General features: G+C 42.9%; 1 protein-coding gene and 1 pseudogene across 1 annotated transcript; both read left to right on the top strand.

Moving 5' to 3' along the window:
• Positions 1-229: 229 nt before the first annotated feature.
• On the top strand, positions 230-11,178 carry LOC136548452 (uncharacterized; annotated as a pseudogene).
• A 7,375-nt stretch (positions 11,179-18,553) lies between these two features.
• Positions 18,554-20,026, top strand: LOC136549650 (aquaporin PIP2-6-like). Its single transcript, XM_066541026.1, has 3 exons — positions 18,554-19,244; positions 19,371-19,511; positions 19,604-20,026. The coding sequence occupies exons 1-3, from the start codon at positions 18,636-18,638 to the stop codon at positions 19,712-19,714; spliced, it is 861 nt and encodes a 286-aa protein (XP_066397123.1). The 5' UTR covers positions 18,554-18,635; the 3' UTR covers positions 19,715-20,026.
• Positions 20,027-21,347: the final 1,321 nt, after the last annotated feature.

Here is a 21,347-nt window from a genome sequence, read left to right as displayed (position 1 = left end):
CCTCAACCGCTCGCCTACCAAGGCGCTCAATGGCAGGACGCCATACGAGGCTTGACATTGGTGTAAGCCGGCGGTCTCCCACTTACGGGTCTTCGGCTGCCTCGCGTTCGCCAAGGAGCTTGGCCACATCAGCAAGCTCGATGACAGGAGTACTCCGGGAGTGTTCATTGGCTACGCAGAGGGCTCGAAGGCCTACCGCATCCTCGACCTAAAGACACAGCGTGTGCGCATGGCGCACGACGTTGTGTTCGACGAAGGGCGAGGATGGGCATGGGACAAGACGATGGACGACGGCTCGACTCCGATGTATGACGACTTCACTATCGAGTACATCCACTTTGAGGGAGTTGGGGGAGTAGACAGCTCTTCTTCGATGAGCGTGTCTACCCTAGTCCCCGAGCCTCCATCAACCCCGGCGCCTGCTACTCTAACAGCACCACGCTCTCCAGCCAGGACCTCGGCTACGATGAGTTCTTCATTGGCTCCACCACAGCCGGTACCGCCATGCACTCCAGCACCGACAGGCACCTCTCCGGGCACGTCTACTCCAACACTAGCTCGCGAGCACAGCCCGGTTGAGCTTGCTACTCCGCTCTCTCATGACAAGGAGCGCATCGACGCATACCACGACGGCGAGCCGTTGCGGTACCGTACGATGGAGAACCTTCTCGGTAACCAGCCGGTGTTGGGGCTGTTGCGAGGTCGGGAAAGGAGATGAGCAGGAGATGCTCAGGCTATAGGATAGTACGGCTCTGATACCAGTTGTTAGTCATTGAATTCTTACTCTGGGTAGTAGCAGAATTCTTACTCTCATCGAGAGAGGATGACACTAGGAGTTGGAGTAATTTTCTGTTCTGGTTTATTTCTCACACAAAATACCATGCCAACCTGAGGGGTTGGGGATACATATTTATAGGCTGCTAGCTAGCCAAGCATATGCCAAGATGCTAGATGCTAATATGCTGTCCTCAAACAGATGCTGTCCTAGATGTTAAGATGCTGTTCTAGCCAGTCAAGGATGCTGTCCTTGATGGGCAGCAAGACCACCATGCAGCCACAAGGACCATATGCTGCAGCCCCACAAAGAACAGCCAACACAGAGACTTATCCCATCAAAGGTCACTAGATGAGATTCTCTCTTTTTAAAGAAAGTGTTGGCTATCATCAGGTCAAAAGCTACCGCGAAGTCTAGAACTTCCTCCCCCTCCTGATTCCTACTACCATATCCAAAACCTCCATGAACTGCCTCGAAACATATGCTTGTAGTACCTACATGCTCATTAAGATCTCCTCCTATAAAAAGCTTCTCACTACTAGGTACAACGCTAATCAGGCCATCTAAGTCTTTCCAGAATTGTCTCTTAGCACTCTCGTCGAGGCCTACTTGGACGGCATACGCACTAATTACATTCAAGACCATATCACCAATGACAAGCTTGATTAAGATAATCCTATCTCCTTGCCTTCTCACTCCCACCACACTATTCTTGAGGCTTTTATCAATCAAAACTCCTACTCTATTTCTATTCGCAACTGTCCCTGTGTATCAAAGCTTGAAACCTGTATTGTCCACCTTCTTCGTCTTCTGACCCTACCATTTAGTCTCTTGAACGCATAATATATTTACATGCCTCCTAGTCGCGGTATCAACTAATTCTCTTAACTTACCTGTAAACGACCTTACATTCCAACTACCTAAACGGATTCTAGTTGGTTCGACTAACTTTCTTACCCTTCGCACCCATCGACTCAGATGTGAAGACCCTTGCTCATTTTTCACTACATCTGGGCGCCGATGTAGCGCGCCACTAAGGATGCGACGACCCGATCCTTGCTCACTTGGCACCGTGCCCAGATCGCGACACGACGCGTCACGGGGGTGACGACCCGGCCCTTGCTCATTTAACACTATACCCGGGTTCCGATATGGTGCGCCGCTAAGAGGGTTACGCCCCAACGGTTTTCTTTCGGGTTTCATCTCCATTAGAATGGCTAGATTTAACGTTGGCTTGCCACGTCTATCACAACCCTCCTCCTTTATCAGGGCTTGGGACCGGCTATGTTGAGACAACATAGGCGGAGTTAGCTGTTTGGTGTATGCAACTAAATATGGTATCAGGGCCACGCAGGCGTAATTAAATAAAATAATTGAAGTAGGCTCCTATTTCAGCATCTGCCTAAGGAAACATGTATATGTCTGTGTGTTTGATGGTGTGGTGGTGGTGGTGGGGTGGGGGTAGCATAAGTACACCTTTCCGCTCAAATAGATACATTATACCTCAAGGCAAGAGTTGTCTTCTTTGCAGTAATAGATGCATTATGCCTCAAGGCAAGAGTTGTCTTTGCAGTTTACAGGATTTGTCAGTGATCTGATTTACATTCACCTTGTTAGTATGTTCTACTTCTAACTCTTTTTTCACATTGTTTTTATAAATAATTAATTATAAATGCATCTTTATGATAAAAACCAAACAAAAAATATTCAGATCTGACAAGTTTACTATGTCTGACCAGCACGCTTGCCTTTTTTTTGTGTTATTAGCCACTAACAAGTTATTGTTGCCAGAATGCAGTTACTCATGGAATCACTTCTGCTGGACATGATATCCTACAGTTTGAGTGAGCTGAACCTTTATTTTTGTTTACATACATTTATGCAAGATCTTTTATGTTTATAGGGCCATTCTAATTTAGACACCCAGAAGTGTGTTCGTTGATTCCCTGGTCATGTGGATTCTTTCCCTGATAAATTTCACACATCAATTCTTTGGAATCCACAATGCATAATTCTAGCCATATAAAATGGTTTCAATAGCTCCTCTGCTTTGATAGTTTCCTCATAACTTCGTTACCTAGTAATCTAACAGCTCAAAACAAGAAGACAGATATTCAGTTCTGACAATGGATTCTGCATGTATATAGATTGGCTTCAACACCTGCAATGTTCAACAGTACACTTACGGAAGATGAGAGAAGTCATATACCTGTTGATGGAGCCATAATGATAACAGGTATTTTCTGTAGTTTGATGTGGACCATTTTGAAACAAATTTATATGTACAGAATTGCAAGGCCTTTGCAAAGGCATACAAACTTGCTACTTGCCACATGAGTTATGTCACTAACACTATTTTTCTTCATCCATTGGAGTTTCATTTATTTAGTTTGAGCATGGTTGATCATTGTTACATTCTAATCTGATTACCTTGGATGGTCCAACACTTGTTTGATATGCCAAACTTTTTTTTTTAATTGCGGCATGAACCTAAACAGGATTCATGACATCCATAACTGCCAGTATCTTAGTGGATGTTTCTGAGAGAATTTATATATCTCCTTATGTGCAATGGTGGGACTTCAATATCTCTGATTTTCTATCTTGGTAATAAATGACTTCATCTGTTTTCAGATTTAAGAAAATCAGTTCATTTAACTCTGGTATATGTAGAAATGTAGAACTTCTCAGATGTATCATTTGATTATTGTTACCTTCTTAAACCAAATAAGGCATCATTGTATCATAGGAAAAGTCCAATTTAGCCCCCTCCTACTTTTAACGACTTCCAATTTCTGTCAGCTATTAGCGCTCACTCTGAACCCATTGTTTGCTAGAGACAAAGGTGCTTTCATGTGCTATATTTTAAAACTCATTTTTGACTTACTAGACTAGTACACTGTTGGATTTCTTGTTTGACACTTACATTAACTTTTCATATCCAGTTATCCACTGATAATTTCTGCAATCTATTTGATTACTTTTGTGTGCTCAATCAAATTCAGTTAGTTATGCCTTTCGTCCTCCAGTTGCACTTTTTAGCCCCTTAGGGCCTGTTTCGATAGAAGGTGAGGAGATCCCCTTCCATCTAAACAAGCCCTTACGATTTGTTGCAATACCAACTCATTGTTTGAGTTTTTCTTTATCTTATAATTATGATTTGTAGACACCATCCTATGTTATATTCTAGTTGTTTATTTTCTGCACTTCTTTACACACAGCAGAAATTATCTGTTTGTTTCTGGGTAATAAATTTCTACATGTGTTGAAACAAATCTATTGTCCATGGGGGTGATAATATGACACAACTTATAGGCTTCAGAAAAAAAAAACTAATGAAACAACTTGTGATGGTTATGTTTTTTTTCTTTGGCCTTAGAAAAACCATTGGAGGGACTGCATATAATCGTTGATGCAGGGAATGGTGCTGGTGGTTTTTTTGTGGTAATGTGTTACACTTCCAAAGTCCTGTAGCAATGTACATTTTTTAGCCTTGGTTCATTGTTATGTTGTATATCATTACCTTCGGTCAAATGGTTGATCAGTCTATTGAAATGCTTCACACTCTCCTCTCTGCAGTTTAATAGGTTGATAAGGCTCTGTTTGGCATTGAGATATATTATTGATAATCTTGTTTGGTAGAACTTCTTTTAAAAATACTAATGTTGGCTAACTGTTTTTATTCTAATCTATCTTGCATGTTAATATGTTTCATCTTACACAACAAGTGTGAGAAAATCAACAACTCAACAGTTGTGTAACACATTTTATCTAGACTTAATTTGATTTCTCTAACAATCTATGATATCTTCGTTATTTGCTTCCTATATAGCTGCCACAAAAAATAAAAGACTTTATTAGATTTCCCTAACAAACTATGCCATGTTCAGTTATTTGCTTCCTATATAGCAGCCTCAAATAATAAGTGCAGCACGGCACAGCAGCCACAAACAGACCCTTAATGTAACAGCTAGAGAAATCAAATTGTTTAAGTTCGAATTTTCAACCATTTCCCCCCTCAGAACATGCAATTTCCAACCATATAGGATAGCAGATAACATTAACATTCAATTTTCTTTCAAATGTTTTTTTTTTCTCGAATGACGCAGGAGAGCGTGTCATTTCATTAAGCAAGAATAAGAGTACAATGACCTGACAAACCTCAGGAGCTTACAGACGCGCCACACACCCGAGAACTAACCCCACACACCCACACCACAGGAGCTTACAGACGTGCCACAAAGCACACAAGACCACGACCTGACAAACCTCAGCCTAGACAGCGGTGGTCAGCAACCTGGCAAGAAGTTGCTGGAGCTTATAAGCTCCAGCCATGCCCCATAAATTACACTCATCCAACACATTCCGAAGCAGATCCGAAGTGCAAGGTCCAGCATTATCAAAAACACAAGAGTTTCTATGCTTCCAGACTTCCCATGCTACTAGAATGATCAAGGAGTTAAGGCCTTTTTTCATCTCCTTTGGCACAGACCTTACAACTTTTCTCCACCATCTAGAGAAACGAACTTCTGAAACTGAGAGCACCAGGGAGTACAGATTTAGAGACTAAAAGATCAAGTGCCAAACCTGCCTGGTAAAAGCCAGCCAATCATAAGGTGCTGAATGGTTTCCTCTTCTTGATCGCAAAAAGGACAGACCTCCGGGTGAGGCAGCCCTCTCTTGGCAAGCTGGTCAGCAGTCCAACACCTATTGTTGATTGCTAACCAAATGAAGAACTTACAACGAAGAGGAGCCCAGCTTTTCCAAATCCTTTTCCAAGGAGCAAACTTTATGGTTCCGACCGAGAAGGCGGCATAAGCCGATTTGCTGCTATAAACTCCGGATTGAGTTAATTTCCACCTCACTTGATCAGGAACATCATGATTTAGAGCCACACCCTCCATTAGATCCCAAATATAAAGGTAATCCACCAGCAGCTGGACAGAGTAGCGCCCCTCTGATATCATTCACCCAACACCGACTAGGAAGGGCCTGAGCCACCGTCCGTCTGTTGATCGTTCTCTTGGGAATGGCCTTGATCAGATTAGGTGCTAACTCCGAGATGGTGTGGCCATGTAACCATCTGTCCTTCCAAAAATGAGTGGATTCACCATTTCCCACAATCGAATCCACTGCCATGTTGAACAAAGCATGAGCATTTTTGGGTACCTGAATTTGGAGCCCAGCCCAGAGTCTGGTCGGGTCCGTCTTCTGAGCCCACAGCCAACGAATTCGCAATGCCCAGCCAAAAGTTTCCAAATTAAGAATCCCCAGTCCTCCATATTCCAGTGGCCGCTGGACCCTTTCCCACGAAACAAGGCAGTTACCCCCATTAATTAGCGTGTTCTTTCAAATGTTCAGTCGAGAATTTCAATCTGCTCTGTATAAAGCAAGTCAGTATCGATCCATTTCTAAAACTCCATCCTAGAGTAATTTGCCAATTCAAAGTTCCACAATTTTCCTTGCTTGATTTTCTTTTTACAGTGCCAAACTCTCCACTGAATACATAGGAGTGATACTCCTGAAACAACTAGCTATTGATAAAAAAATGGTTTTATGTTTGTCGTGTTTGTATCAGGATAAGGTACTCAAACCATTAGGAGTTGTTACTACTGGAAGTCAATTCCTTGAGCCTGATGGTAATAGCTTATTGTTTTCTTCATGCAATTATAATACTTTTGGCCTTACTCCCATTTCTTATACACCACATATTTAGGTTTGTTTTCCAATCACATTCCCAATCCTGAGGGCAAAACTGCAATGCAGTCTATATTACACAAGCAGTTATTGATAACAAGGAAGACTTAGGCATCATATTTGATACTGATGTCGACAGGTACAATATAGCTAGTCTTTGAGGTTCTGCTTACGTCTAACAGGTTGGAGCCTAAACCTTACCTTTTGCCGGTCTGCTGCTGTTGATTCGAGTGGTCGTGAGTTGAACCGTAACCGATTGATTGCTTTGATGGCTGCCATAGTTCTTGAGGAAGTAAGATTCTTTTCTGTGTTGCAGTTTTAATGTTTTATTTTGTACTATTTTATTAATTGCCACTAACTAATCCATTGCTCAGGTGCTAGCATCCAGGAACTACAGTTGTGACGGATAGTGTGACTTAAGATGGATTGACTGTATTTATTGAAAATAAACTCAGTATGTACTGTTCACAATGTCGTGATTTGTTGTAAATAATCATTTACTTATCTATTTTTTTCTTAAGGAGGGAAGCATCACTGTTTCAAACGAGGGTACAAGAATGTAATAGATGAGGCCATTCGTCTGGTTAGTTTATACTTTCTATGTAATTGAGTTAGTCCCTGGATTTCCCCCTAATTAACTAGCACTAGGATGAGATTTAGAATATGGAAAATTATCAGAATTCTATCGGTGAGGAGTCACATTTGGCCATGGAAACAAGTGGTCATGGAGCACTGAAAGAGAACCACTGGCTTGATGATGGAGCATACCTTATGGTAAGGACCGTTGGTCTACTACTCATTGAACTTAGCGAACAATGCAAGGGGGGATAATATGAATAATGGATAATCACTTTGACATTTCATGCATGAGGAAAGTTTGTCTTTTGTATTACCTGGTAAAGAAGTGTGTCCATGAAGTTATGTTCTTCACACATTCAATCTATAAATGATATATGATCTGTAGATGTATGAGGCTAGTCCTTGTTAGAGTGACTCGTAATACTTCTAAAATTTGTGGCGTGCTATTTTCGTGGTTTCATAAAAAACTAGGACTGCATCTTCTTTTGCAACTATGAGACTTGAATTTCTCCTTTTCCCTCAGGCCAAACTTTTGAATAAACTTGCTGCTGCTAGAACACTGAGTTCAAGTATTGGTAGTAAAGTTTTGACTGATTTGGTTTAGGGTCTTGAGGAAGCTGCTGTGACAGCTGAGATAAGATTGAAGATTGATCAGAATCATGCAGATTTGAAAGGAGGGTATGTTAACTCTGAAGTGTTTTTCTGGTTATTTCTCAAGGACATCATTGGTGCACTAGTAGTTTTCTAGTATTGTGCACTTAAACAGGAACGATCTATGTGAATGAATGATAAGTTAGCTCAGATAACATGAGACGTTCTTATTAACTGCAGTTGGTGAATTTTTTTCTGGAAACTGAAAAAAAAGAAATATGGTAGGTATCTTTTTTGAATTTTCCATAACCAAATGTGTGATCTTGCGGTAGCTTTTGACCTGATGATAGCCAACACTTTCTTTAGAAAGAGAGAATCTCATCCAGTGACCTTCAGTAGCGGACAACACTCTAGCCAGATTAATTTTGTCCTCGCAAGAAGAAAGGACAAATGAGCATGCTTGGGTTGCAAGGTGATATCAGGGAAGTGTGTTGTTTCTCAACATAAGCTTTTGGTGGCAGACTTTTGTTTTCAGGTGCGTGCCCATAGGGATAAACAAGATAAGATTGAAAGAACAAAGTGGTGGAAACTGAAAGGGGAGACGTCAAATGTATTCAGGGAAAGGGTTATCAAAGAGGGCTCTTAGAAGGAAGAAGAGGACATAAACAACATGTGGGAGAAGATGACAACCAACATTCGGAAGGTGGCCTCAGAGGTGTGTGGAGTAACCAAAGGAAGTGGAGGAGAGCCTAAAGATACTTGGTGGTGGAACGAGGAGGTCCAAAGGGCTATTAAGGAGAAGAAAGAATGCTATAGACGCTTGTACCATGACAGAAGTGTAGACAACATAAAGAAGTACAAGATGACAAAGAAGACTGCAAAGTGAGCTGTAAGTGTGGCAAAAGGTAGAGCGTATGAGAATATTTACTAACATTTGAGTACGAATGAAGGAGGGAAGGATATTTATAGGATGGCTAGGGTTCGTGAGATAAAGACAAGGGACTTCAACCAAGTTAAGTGCATTAAGGATGAAAGGGAGCATCTCTTGGTGAAAGAGAATGAGATCCGACATCGATGGAAAAAGTATTTTGACAAATTGTTCAATGGTGAAAATACGGACACAACCTTTCAGTTGGATGACTCTTTTGATGACACCAATAGGCACTTTGTGTGGAGAATCCAAGAATCTGAGGTCAGAGAGGCGTTGAAAAGGATGAAAGAAGGTAAGACAATAGGACTAGACGGTATCTCAATCGAGGTGTGGAGATGCCTTGGGGACATACCTATAGTATGGCTAACCTAGCTGTTTAACCATATTTTCGATTGAACAAGATGTCTGACGAGTGCAGGAGAAGTATATTGGTATAGATCTACAAGAATAAAGGGGATATTCAAAGTTGTACTAATTACCAGGGAATTAAGTTGATGAGCTATACTATGAAGCTATGAGAGAGAGTTATAGAGCATCGCTTGAGAGCAATAACGCAGGTCTCTATAAACCAATTTGGTTTCATGCCCGGAAGGTCAACCATGGAAGTCATTTTCTTAATAAGATAAGTTATGGAGCAGTATAGGGAGAAGAAGGACCTACACATGGTTTTTATTGACTTGGAGAAGGCTTATGATAAAATACCAAAAAATATTATGTGGTGGGCTTTGAACAAACATAAAGTCCCAACGAAGTACGTCGGACTCATTAAGGACATGTACAACAAGGTTGTGACTAGTGTTCGAACAAGTGATGGAGACACGGATGACTTCCCCATTAGGAACTACATCAAAGGTCAGCTTGCCTTAGTAATGGATGAGGTCACAAGGGACATACAAGGGGACATCCCTTGTGTATGCTTTTCGTGGATGATGTAGTGCTAGTTGATGAAAGTCGGACAGGAGTGAATTAGAAACTAGAGTTATAGCGGGAGACTTTGGAGTCCAAAGGTTTTAGACTCAATAGAACTAAAACTGAGTATATGAGATGTGACTTCGGCACTACTACTCGAGAGCAGGAAGATATTAGTTTGGAAGGTCAAGTAGTGCCTAGGAAGGATACCTTTCGATATTTAGGATCAATGCTACAGAGAGACGGAGATATTGATGAAGATGTTAGCCATAGAATCAAAGCAGGGTGGATGAAGTGGCGCCAAGCATCTGGTGTCCTATGTGACAAAAGGGTACCACGAAAGCTAAAAGGCAAGTTTTATAGGACGGCGATTAGACCTGCTATGTTGTATGGTGCAGAATGTTGGCCTATGAAAATACGACATATTCAACAGATAAGTGTCGCGGAAATACGTATGTTGCGTTGGATTTGTGGTCATACAAGAAGGGATTGAGTTTGGAACGATGATATACATGATAGATTAGGGGTGGCACCAATTGAAGAAAAGCTTGTCCAACACCGGTTGAGATGGTTTGGACATGTCTAACGGAGATCTCCAGAGGCACCGGTGCGTAGTGAAATCCTAAGCCATGATAGTAACGTGAAGAGAGGCAGAGAAAGACCGAAGTTGATTTGGGTAGAGGCAATAAAACGAGACTTGAAATGATGGAATATACCTAAAGACTTAGCCTTAAGTAAAAGTGCTTGAAAAACAGCTATTCACGTGTCTGAACCTTAATTGCTTCTGCTAGGTTTTAACTTTAGCCTACCCTAACTTATTTATGATTTAAATGCTTTGTTGTTGTTGTTGTAAACCAATACTACGATTCTCTGAGACTGACTGCGAATGCATCGTTTCTGGCTTATGGAAACATCCAAGTTTAGTTAGGGAAACGAGCTGTAATGTGAAAATAGGATTGGGGGTATCAGTTTACTCATGGTAACATAGAATCCTTTTTAGATGTTGGAGGTGGCTATTCTATAACAATGTTTAGCTTTATTATAAGACTAAAACAATGGGTCACCATAGGTAAAATAGGATTTGGGGGACAGTAACTCAATTAAATGCTTTACCCCTTTTGTTTGGCATGTTATCACAGTGGGTCATACAGGATTGAGCTATGACTAAAGAAGTCATGTGAAGATTTTAAAGATGTGATTTGATATCTCTACAGGTCCTTCCGTGACTATGGAGAATCAGTCTTGAGACATTTAGAGAATGCAATCAGCAAAGATCCAAATCTCCATAAAGCCCCCAAGAACTATGAAGGCGTATGTCCATATTCTTTTATTTCTTTTTTCGAAACATTAATATAGATCTTGATATATAGTTTTTCTTCTGCGAGAAAGCTGGATTTCTGCTTATTTTATGGCATACTACTATACACAGGTACGGGTTTCAGGATATGGTGGGTGGTTCTTGCTGAGGCTCTCTCTCCATGACCCTGTTCTTCCCCTAAACATTGAGGTAGTCCTCTTCCCTTCCTCTCTCAATCCTAATAATGAAGGCATTTGAGAGTCATGTGATGTGCGCATACTACAGGCACCAAGTAACGATGATGCGATTAAACTGGGGCTTGCGGTTCTTGCTGCTGTGAATGAATTTTCAGCACTGGATGTGACGGCACTGGGCAAATTCGTGCAGCACTGAACATAGAGATATTGTCATTATTCTGTGAGCAGCTTCGCATGGTGTCTTGCCCGCCCCGGTCAAGCGTGGCACGAGTATCATACAGAAATATACCTGTTTATACACAGACTTTTAGTCTGGGAAGGACAAGGGAGGTTCCAGTGGCTTCTCTTCTAAGATGTAATTTTCATGTTTATACCAGCTATCTGATTCGTGCGTGCTGGTGAGGCTGGTCTTTACTTAAGAATAAGATTTGAGTTACCCGAATAAGATCAGGAGGCTTGCTGTGAATCTGTGATGTGAGGCCATGAATTTGGCAAAAAGAACCTCTCCATTTTTCATTAACGTTTTCACCTTGATTTGAGTTACCCATTCGCTGTTCTTTGTCGGTGCCTTATTTACTGCATATGAGGGATGCTGCCAAGCCTATGGCTTTATATTTGTCTTTTTCTTTTATTACAAGAAGATATAGTAGAACACATTGGAATTTTAAGGACAAGTTTTTGCTTTGTTTACGAAGCCCTGGTAGGATACAATAGCAGCCGGCCCGTACGGTCTAAAGAGTGTTCACCGTATTCTGCAAATTTGCTACGTTTCGCTGTAAAAAGAGCCCGGATGTAGTACAAATTTGTCGTTTGGTGTAACATGAATGGACCGACCGCGGATGGTGGCATCTGACGTGGACACCAGGCAAGGCATGTGCCGTACCAGTTTGGGCCCACGTCCACCGCCTCGCCACTGTTAGCTGACGAGAAACTCGAACTTGTCCATGCACATGCATGTTAGTCTCCTATTCAGTACAGGTACTCAATTGAGCTAGGAATTTGTTGTAAACGTTCTCTTCAGGCCGTGTTTGCTTGGTCTGCTAAGTCAGACTAAAAAATACTATTGGCTAATTTATTATGAGAGAAAAATATTATTCGTTCGTTGAAAAAGTACGTCTTATAAGACAAGCGAACAGGGTAACGAAGGAATTTGTGAAGTTGTAAACGTTTTCTTCGTAGACGAAGGAATTTGTTGCAGTTTTTTTTCCGAATTACACAAATACAGACGCTGACGCTCAACACACACGCACACTTACCCTTATGGATACACTACGCAAATTATACTCCTATGAACACCTTCGAAAGACCGTGCTGGCACATCTCGAGATTGACGAAGTCACCACAGGCGTCTCACTATCGATGGAAACGTCGTCTATCACTGAAAGCACAATGTCATTAAATCCAGAAATAAATCCAAAAAAATACGAGCATCAGTGCCAAGTCAAGAACTTAAACCCGAGTGAACATGTCCTATCACAAGAAACCTAACCAGCTAAATAGCTCAGTTCACTTGTTGCAGTTATATATATGCGACATGCGACATCTAAGCTTTGTCCAGGAGAGCGATGAGGCTGCAAGGGAAATTTGAAGTTGACCCTTCTCAGTAAGAAGCTCGTCAGCAAATGCCCTCCAATATCATCTTCACATGTAGTACCTTTTTTATTCGAAAATTCCCCTGCACGGGCGTCTAGATTATTTTTCCCATCGGACATAATTTTAATTAGATTCAGCCCATAAAGATATATTTCTCTCCCACACCGTTGGTCGTCTTCTCGACGCGGCATTGGGGCGGGGCATTTGTGGCTGGCGGCACCGTGCTCGTCTTTCTCCTTCGCCGCTGACCGCCTTCCATCACTACCTCTTCCTCCCACGTGGCCCTGCCTACCAGCAGCAGCCACGCTGGCGTGCAGCCATCGGTCGTCGTGTGTGGCCAGGCAGCCAAGAGAGGTGGACGTCGCTGGCCGGGCCCTGGCTAGGCGCAGGCGCAGCTAGCCGTTGTCACTTGCCAGGCCGTGCCACCATCCTCGATCACCGGCTTGCCGAAATTGGCCATCCCCCGCTCTGTGTTGCGTCATACGGAAGAAGGGTGAAACCACATGTTGCAAGAGTATGTTTCAAGTGTTTTAGATATTTCAGAGGTATGTTGCAACTGTTATATATCTATGTTGTAAAAGTAGATTGAGATGTTGCATATGTTGTAATGGCTATATACGTATGTTTCAAGTGTATGATCCAAATATTTCATCTATTTCATACGTTATCTGGATGTTGTAAAAGTAGATCTAGATGTTGCATATACATGCATGTTGTAAACATATGTTTCAAATGTTTTTAGGTGTTTGATACATATGTTTGCATGCGTTTCATCTAAATATTGCATATGTTTGCAATGGTTTTTAAATATTTTTCAGGCGTTTTCCCAAGTGTTTCAGACGTTTGTTTCAAGTGTTTCATCTATCTTCTTTTGTACGTTGCAACGGTTGCATCTGGATGTTTCAAAAGTAGATCGGGTATTGCACATGGAATGCACGTGTGAAGCGGCTAACGGCGTGGGCGACGTTCGGGGTGGCATGGGTGATGTCCTGCGCAGCTTGAGCCCACTGCTGGTGTGCTCGTTCGCGAGTCCGACGTGCTAGACGCTCGCTCGCTCCGTGTGTGGGCACCGTCCGGACGCTAGCAATGCTCTTTTTTATTTGGTAGTGATCCATGGAAACTAACTGCATTGCTAGTACAGAGTAACATGAGTGATCAATCCATTGGAAGAGACAGAGTGGTTGAAGACGGCGAGGAAACACACATAGATCGGAGTCATGCATGACGCTATACCTCACAAGCTTCAACTGCTCCGCTAACTCATAAGAACTCATCCAACACAAAAGCCGGCTGGGGTCATCTGATCCTTTCGTTTCGGGACGTTGCAAGAACCCTTTTTATCTTTTATTAATGAAATGATAAGATGCCTAGGCCTAGTTTGCTAACAGCTAACTTGCTGCTGCCGCCCCCCAATTGAGCAGATTTGGTGTGTTTGGGATTGGGATCATGCTGCTGCGCGCTCCAACGGGTTGCACATGTGTTCGTTGGGGGGCAGTGAGTTTCGGATGTCGGAAGCAAATTGTTAGTAGTCGGTTCTGTGAGTTAGAAGATGCAGATCGGTTGTTCTTGGAGGCCAAGTTGTTATAGCCTCTTGGTGTACCCCGAGAATGTGAGTAGTCCGCTCAGTTCTTTTCGCCTAGCTTGACAGTCTGTCAAGCCTAGGAAGCTGTTTGATTCTTGCGCATGTAATTCTCTTCTCTTCTTATTAATATATGCCGGCTATGTTCCGGATCTTAAAAAAAAACAGCTAACTTGCTGCTGTTTCTTACGTTCCATTAAAACCTAACTATATGTATAACAACAGAGTGCCTTGCTTAAAAATATTCAAGGTGCTAATTAACCCTGCATGATTTCAAGAAATAAAGTGAGCGTAGATCTTGTGGGCAGCAATCAGTTATTGGACTACTTCCATTCAAAACATAAAGTGGCGCACGTTTTCTTAACGGAAGAGAAGGGGGTCATATTAAAACTCAGCACGTATATCCCTAACTTTAAAATAAAAAAATAAACATTATTCTATCTAAGTCATTTCTTCATCTTCTTTCCTAGTGGTTTTGATCGCTACAGTACGTTGATGCTGCAGAGGGAAATAGCATCATCGAACATAATCCTCATGCCAAATCTGTTGCCGAACCTTAAAACTATGGACATGGCGTAGCCCACAAGATCCAATATTCTGAATCAGTATACATCTGAACCAATGAAAAAACATTTGCGGTTGAATCGTCAAGTACAAGACATGAAGCATATTCAACACCCTCAACTCTTGATCCATCAAGTTGGACGTCTGTTTTTCTCTCCATGGCTGTCGACATAAGAGCTAATATCCCCATGAAGTGCCCATGAGCATCATGGTCCTTGAAGATAGTAACTAGAAACTGATCTCCTGCCGATGAAATTGACTTCCGCAATGGCGATCATGTTGTGGCCAATGTCCAAGTCATTGCAAGCAAAAAGTTTCCAACCAAACATCAGTGATGATTTCACTGGTAGATATATTTGACTAAACCTAAAGAACTATTTAACTGTAGACGAGGGATGGCCCCTCTCTTTTTCTTTCCGCCAGCGGCCTCACCAGAGAGGGGGGGGGGGGGGGGGGGGGGGGGGGGGGGGGGCTACGTGGAAGTGGCAGTGGCGGCTTTCATTCTCAGTTTTAGCGGTGCACTATTTAACTTGACACCATCTCAAAATTTAGAATTTGGCCTACAATTTTTTTATATACTTTAATGTTTGTTGGAACAAAATCATAATCCATATATAGGATACTACATTCAAACACACATCGATGATACCACTTCAGTGTAACAAAATTCATATCTTAACACACATCCAATGAGATCAGTTGTTTATAACAAAATTCACATCTTGTAAGACCAATTGTTAGTTAATTAGGAGGTTGGATCTTAATACAAGTGCGTTTCTTATAAAAATAAATGGAGGAAATATATAGCTTGTGGCAACAATCTTATACCATCTTACTCGATACTAGTACTCTTTCCATCCTAAATTTTAGGTTACTTTAGCACTTTCATAAGTCATTTGTGTTATAAAATAGAGAAATGTATTAATATCTACAACATCAAATTAGTTCATTAAATTGTCCATAAAATATGCTTTCTTAAAATTATTCATAAAAACTTGAGAAGTTTGAGTTAGGACAAAGTGACCTTTAATTTTTGATGGAAGGCATATATTATATTAATTCCTGTTTGTGGTCAGCGCATCTCACAGAGCTACGTTGCCGCTGTGTCTGGGTGGGGCAGGGGTTCGGGAGGTTTCTCGATCTGCGTGAGAAGATCTTCTTCTGAAACTAGAATACCCAAGGGTTGTCTGACCACTGTGGATCAAGTTTTTTTATATATATTAGTTCCTCTGAAATTGGGATGAATCGCTTATAATTAGGTAGTTACTGCTTCCTCCGTTTCAAATTGTAAATTGTTATGTTTTTTTTTCCAGATATATTGTTTTTAATATGCATCTAGGCACAATGTGTATTTAGGTGTATAGCAAAAGCAATCTACTTAAAAAAAAATATAACGACCTATCATATTTAAAATGAAGGGAGTAGAAATTAATAAATGATCAGTGTGCGCGCGCGCACTGTATTACGATTGCAGCGCTTGGGTTGGGCGGCGTACGACTGTAGCAAATGCAAAGAAGCAGGTACGTAAAGAGCATGAATTTGCCACGTAGATGCACATGGAGCAAAGCATCCGGCATCGGCCATCCGGGGCCAGGACACAAGCAAGAAACGTAGGAATCCCCATGCTGCCCCGCCCCATCCACGGATTTGGCAAGAAGGATGCATGAAACCATGGGCTGTTCAACCCAACGACGAGCCGTTGGATATACGCGGAATATTGGATCCAAATCCAGTCGAGACGGACTCTACTCGCTGCAACTTTTGTTCAGTTGCCGGTCATGTCATGTGAATTCGCCTCAGATTCTCATCCTTTTGGTCGGCGCACGCACGCACGCACGCCTTTTTCACCCCACAAACTCGATCGTCATGGATCTAGCTAGTTCGGCCAAACATTCCCTGACAAGAAATCAAGAATCCGTAGCCACACGCACCTATAATACCATACTCTAGTACCATTTTGGCACCAAGACCATGATCGATTTTCCAGCACAAGTGCATTTCCCATTATTATTATATATATAGTGGTGACGATGCAATGCAAGCGTTTTGGTTTTGTCCGGCCGGCGTGATCACTTTCGTGGACGGGATTCAACCACCGGCACGAAGAATACGATCGACAGCACTTGCCCAACCAGCGTCATTAGCTACCTAGTGTGGTGTGGCTAAGCTTTTCTCTGTCCTTGTTTATTTACTCTCTACTCTGTCTGTGATTGTGACCTAACTCTGAGCATGTATTCCATCGGGAGGCTGCTGCAGGGCGAGGCAGCCCTGGCCACAGGATGAGTCGAAAAGGCGCTGGTGGTTGGCCCCGGCCCGGTGGCCGGGATGGAGATGGCTTGAGTGTGATGTCGTGAGTGTGAGTGTGAGTGTGAGGGTGGGAGTGGAGGTCGGTGCAGGGCGGCTCTATGCGCCAAAAAAAAAAAAAAAACAAGCAATCATGCTAGTACCTTTTAGTACTTGTTTCTTGTTCTGGTCCACTTATTAGGACGGAGCCAGCTGATCGATCAATTATAAGGGAACAAGTAACTGGCTTTTTTATTTGTTTATATTGTTAGGATGCCATAACCTTATCCCAAGAGGTCGAGAAAGGCATGGAACATATGAGATGGGTATTCTTCAATAATATACGACCATACATATGGAATTATAGATTAAGTAGTACAAATTATGTTGGGCCTTGCTGCAAAAAGTATGACGAAATGAGTACATTGCTGCTGGGCCAAATTCATCATACAAAAAAAGTGGTGTATTTCTATTGGTTACTGTATGTATTTAAAACGTATACTATTGGTTACCCATGCTAACTGAAGTTATCAATCTGGCTTATCAGTCATAAAACAATATTTTTCTCTCACAACAAATCAGCTTCAGTCGACTTATCAGCTGAACAGGTTTGACCGAGATACAATAATTGAGGGCAAACGGAAAAAAGAGTTTAGGTTAGTGAGAAAGAATTAAACACATGTGCATTGAATTAAACACACTATAGCATTCTTTGGTACTACATACCTGAATAATTTCGTGGCCGTGGATTGTTTGGCCTGAATTCTTCAGTGTACAAGGGTCAGAAACATGATTTCCAGAACTGGGAAACACGGAAAATTCAGTATAGTTACAAGAGTTCACAACCTAACAATGGAATACTACTCGTATATTTATTTAATAAAACACACTATTACTGGATTTTGCATTTTGTATGGCATGTTTAATATTCTGATCAAGTGCTCTGTTTTTCAGAATCTAAATCATGTCTGACTTGCTATATTGAATTGGTAAACTGCATATATATAACCTACTTAACATTCTTCAAATAAATGTAAAATACTGTCGAATCCCATATACATCATGTAAAAGCAAATAATAATATTACAGTCCAAATGGGGCATTAGAGTTTCATAGTAAAGGTGAACCATCAATATGAGAACGCTTTCCCTCCACTATACAGTAAAATCCAAATTTATCCTGCTATATTTTACGGAAAGTTGTGGGAAAACAAAAATGAGAGATTCATTAATTTCACATTATATGACATAAATATGCATAGTTCACAACTTCACATACTTCATATTTCATATACTGCGCTGAAACTCAAACAATGAGTTTTGAGATGGGTCCTTACCTCATTCACATGTCCAGCGGGAAGTATGAACTTGCAAGACATGCACATGAATAGCTAAACAAGGAAACATTCTCTGCCCCACACAGAACATCTACCCATGAGCACAAAAAAATTCCATTTAAAAAAAAAACATTACTGCTTAATCCTTCATGGATGCCCTCCTCCATAAACCCCTATAAATACCCTCCATGACAGCCCTAAAACATCAACTCAAGCAAAGCAATCACAGCTTCTCAACCACCTCTTGCTCTCTTGTAAGCTAGCCCGCCATAATTAACTCACAAAAACTTTTGAAGAAGCTAAAATGGGCAAGGAGGTGGACGTGTCCACTCTGGAGGCCGGCGGCGCCCGTGACTACGTCGACCCTCCGGCAGCACCGCTGATTGACATCGACGAGCTCGGCAAGTGGTCCCTGTACCGTGCCGTGATCGCCGAGTTCGTGGCCACGCTGCTGTTCCTGTACATCACCGTGGCCACCGTGATCGGGTACAAGCACCAGACGGACGCAACGGCGTCGGGCGCCGACGCGGCGTGCGGCGGCGTGGGCATCCTCGGCATCGCGTGGGCGTTTGGCGGCATGATCTTCATCCTCGTCTACTGCACCGCCGGCATCTCCGGTGGCCACATCAACCCGGCCGTCACGTTCGGCCTCTTCCTGGCGCGGAAGGTGTCCCTGGTGCGCGCGCTGCTGTACATGGCCGCGCAGAGCCTCGGCGCCATCTGCGGCGTCGCGCTCGTCAAGGGATTCCAGAGCGGATTCTACGTGCGCTACGGCGGCGGCGCCAATGAGGTCAGTCCCGGGTACTCCACCGGCACGGGGCTCGCCGCCGAGATCATCGGCACCTTCGTGCTCGTCTACACCGTCTTCTCCGCCACCGACCCCAAGCGCAACGCCCGTGACTCCCATGTCCCGGTAATTACTGCACCTGCGAGAATCCTTTGAGCTGTGATCCTGCTCATTGCACGAACTTGTGCAGTGTGCTTCCATGGTGCTGTTGCATTGCCTCTTTTCTCTACTGACGAACGAGATGGTCACCAGGTGTTGGCGCCGCTTCCCATTGGATTCGCTGTGTTCATGGTGCACCTGGCAACGATCCCGATCACCGGCACGGGGATCAACCCAGCGAGGAGCCTCGGCGCCGCCGTTGTGTACAACAATAGCAAGGCCTGGAGCGACCAGGTATCACATCTCTCTCCCTAGTCCCTACCTACACACATTGTCCAAGATTGCAGCACTAATTCATACATTTTTGTTGGTCGTTGTTGCTACAGTGGATCTTCTGGGTGGGTCCGTTCATCGGCGCGGCGATCGCAGCGCTGTACCACCAGATCGTCCTCCGCGCCAGCGCCAGGGGTTACGGCTCCTTCCGGAGCAACGCTTAGGCTGACCTCGTCTTGGTCAACATCCACGGCCAGCCAGGCCGGGACTGAGCGCTCCCTCCTCCGGAGTTTAAGTTGAACGGAGAGGGAGAGCACCGCCGTGGTTAACGCAGTAGCAGTAGCTTTTCAGTCAGGTCAAGTGTTTAGCTGCTGGCAACGGCAGCTAGTGCAAGTGTTTGTGCGTTTTGTGCTGTGGAAAGCAAGTGTGACTTCGCCAGCGTCTGTGTACCCTGCTTGGTTGCAGTCAATTCAATTTAATAAAGACCGAAATGCAAGTGATGGGTAAACTGAGAGCGCCATTTTTGAGAAGTACCAAAAGTTATGCTTATTTGATTATATGTAAAACTACACCTCACTCGAGTGTTGGAACACTCGATTCTTCTCCAGCACCTCCTCTTCTTCTCCATCTCCAGCGCCCTTGGAAGAAATCTTTGGAGAGGCAGGCGGTGGGGATGGGAGACGGTGACAAGGCGGAAGCGGCGATGACGCCACCGGAGCGGATGGAGGAGGATGCGGCCGTGCCAGGTTGGGGCGGGGCGACCATGACCATGACGACGGTGGGGGGAGGAGATGATGGAGGTTGCCACGTGTGCGGTAGGGTCTCGCCGGAGCTCCACGACCGCGTCGGTGAGACCCTACTGCACTACAGTGGCACTGGGTGGCAACGGCACGTCGACAGGAGGAAGAAGGTGTGAAGAAAAAATATCGAGTGTTCTGGGCCTCAAAAACACTCGTGTGATGCATAGACAAATTCTTTGATCATTACCATTACACTCAATCCAGGTCTCAACCTATTTGGTAAAACTTTGCTTTCAACTTTAGGAATCAGAAGCTTGCCTACAGAGATGTCCAGAGCTTCAAACCATAGGCTTGTCTTCCATTAGTTTCTTTTTTTTGATAACTTGTCTTCCATTTCATTATTTGCTCCTGAAGCCCAAATGATTTGGTATTTTAGTTAATAATTTTGATTATGATGGACAAACATGACTTCAAACCGGACCAAATAACACAACACATCTTGACTTTAACATAAGCAGCCACTCGAAGGGTACGAGTTGTTTTCCCTAACTTCTAAGAGCATCTCTATCAGATTGAATAAATACAATCTCATCTCCCTATAACCCATCATAAAGTGGATTGAAGATAGAAAAATATGCTCCAACAGATCCCCATCCGCTAAATTTTTTGCTTAATCCCTCGAAACCTCTCCTAAACCCCTCAAAGAAAAGGAAACAAGTAGCAATTTTTCTTAATCCCCTTTCTTCCCTCCCCTCCCACTGACTATCGGGTCCACTTAGAAAGTTGTGTCATGTTCTGCATCGTGAGCCAAGAGGAAAGATACGAAGAGAAATGAGAGGAAAGGATAAAGACATACAAAAGGGGAATTTTACATGAGCCTCTAACATGTGGGTCCCACATATAAAGGTGACGTGATTTGTTGTTTTTCTACAGTGCACATCCCCTAAAACCATAAAACATGTTTTCTCAATCCTCTATAGGAACTTTTATAGGAATGGGGAAAGGAGATCTAGTTAATATTCTCTAACAATGACTGACGTAGTGTCCTATATGAACTAGGAGATTGTAAGGATCATGTGTCCATGATCATATCTTTTAGTGTTGATGATTGAGATGA

This window comes from Miscanthus floridulus, chromosome 4, assembly GCF_019320115.1.
Source record: "Miscanthus floridulus cultivar M001 chromosome 4, ASM1932011v1, whole genome shotgun sequence".
NCBI lineage: Eukaryota > Viridiplantae > Streptophyta > Magnoliopsida > Poales > Poaceae > Miscanthus > Miscanthus floridulus.
The sequence above is the reverse complement of the archived record's forward strand: the minus strand, read 5'-3'. Positions and strand labels throughout refer to the sequence as shown.

Bases quoted from the DNA above. Each gene is read 5' to 3' on its own strand.
- LOC136549650 (XM_066541026.1), top strand. From the start codon at position 18,636: ATGGGCAAGGAGGTGGACGTGTCCACTCTGGAGGCCGGCGGCGCCCGT. The intron at 19,245-19,370 runs GTAATTACTGCA...GATGGTCACCAG, and splicing joins CCCGTGACTCCCATGTCCCG to GTGTTGGCGCCGCTTCCCAT. The intron at 19,512-19,603 runs GTATCACATCTC...TTGTTGCTACAG, and splicing joins GCAAGGCCTGGAGCGACCAG to TGGATCTTCTGGGTGGGTCC.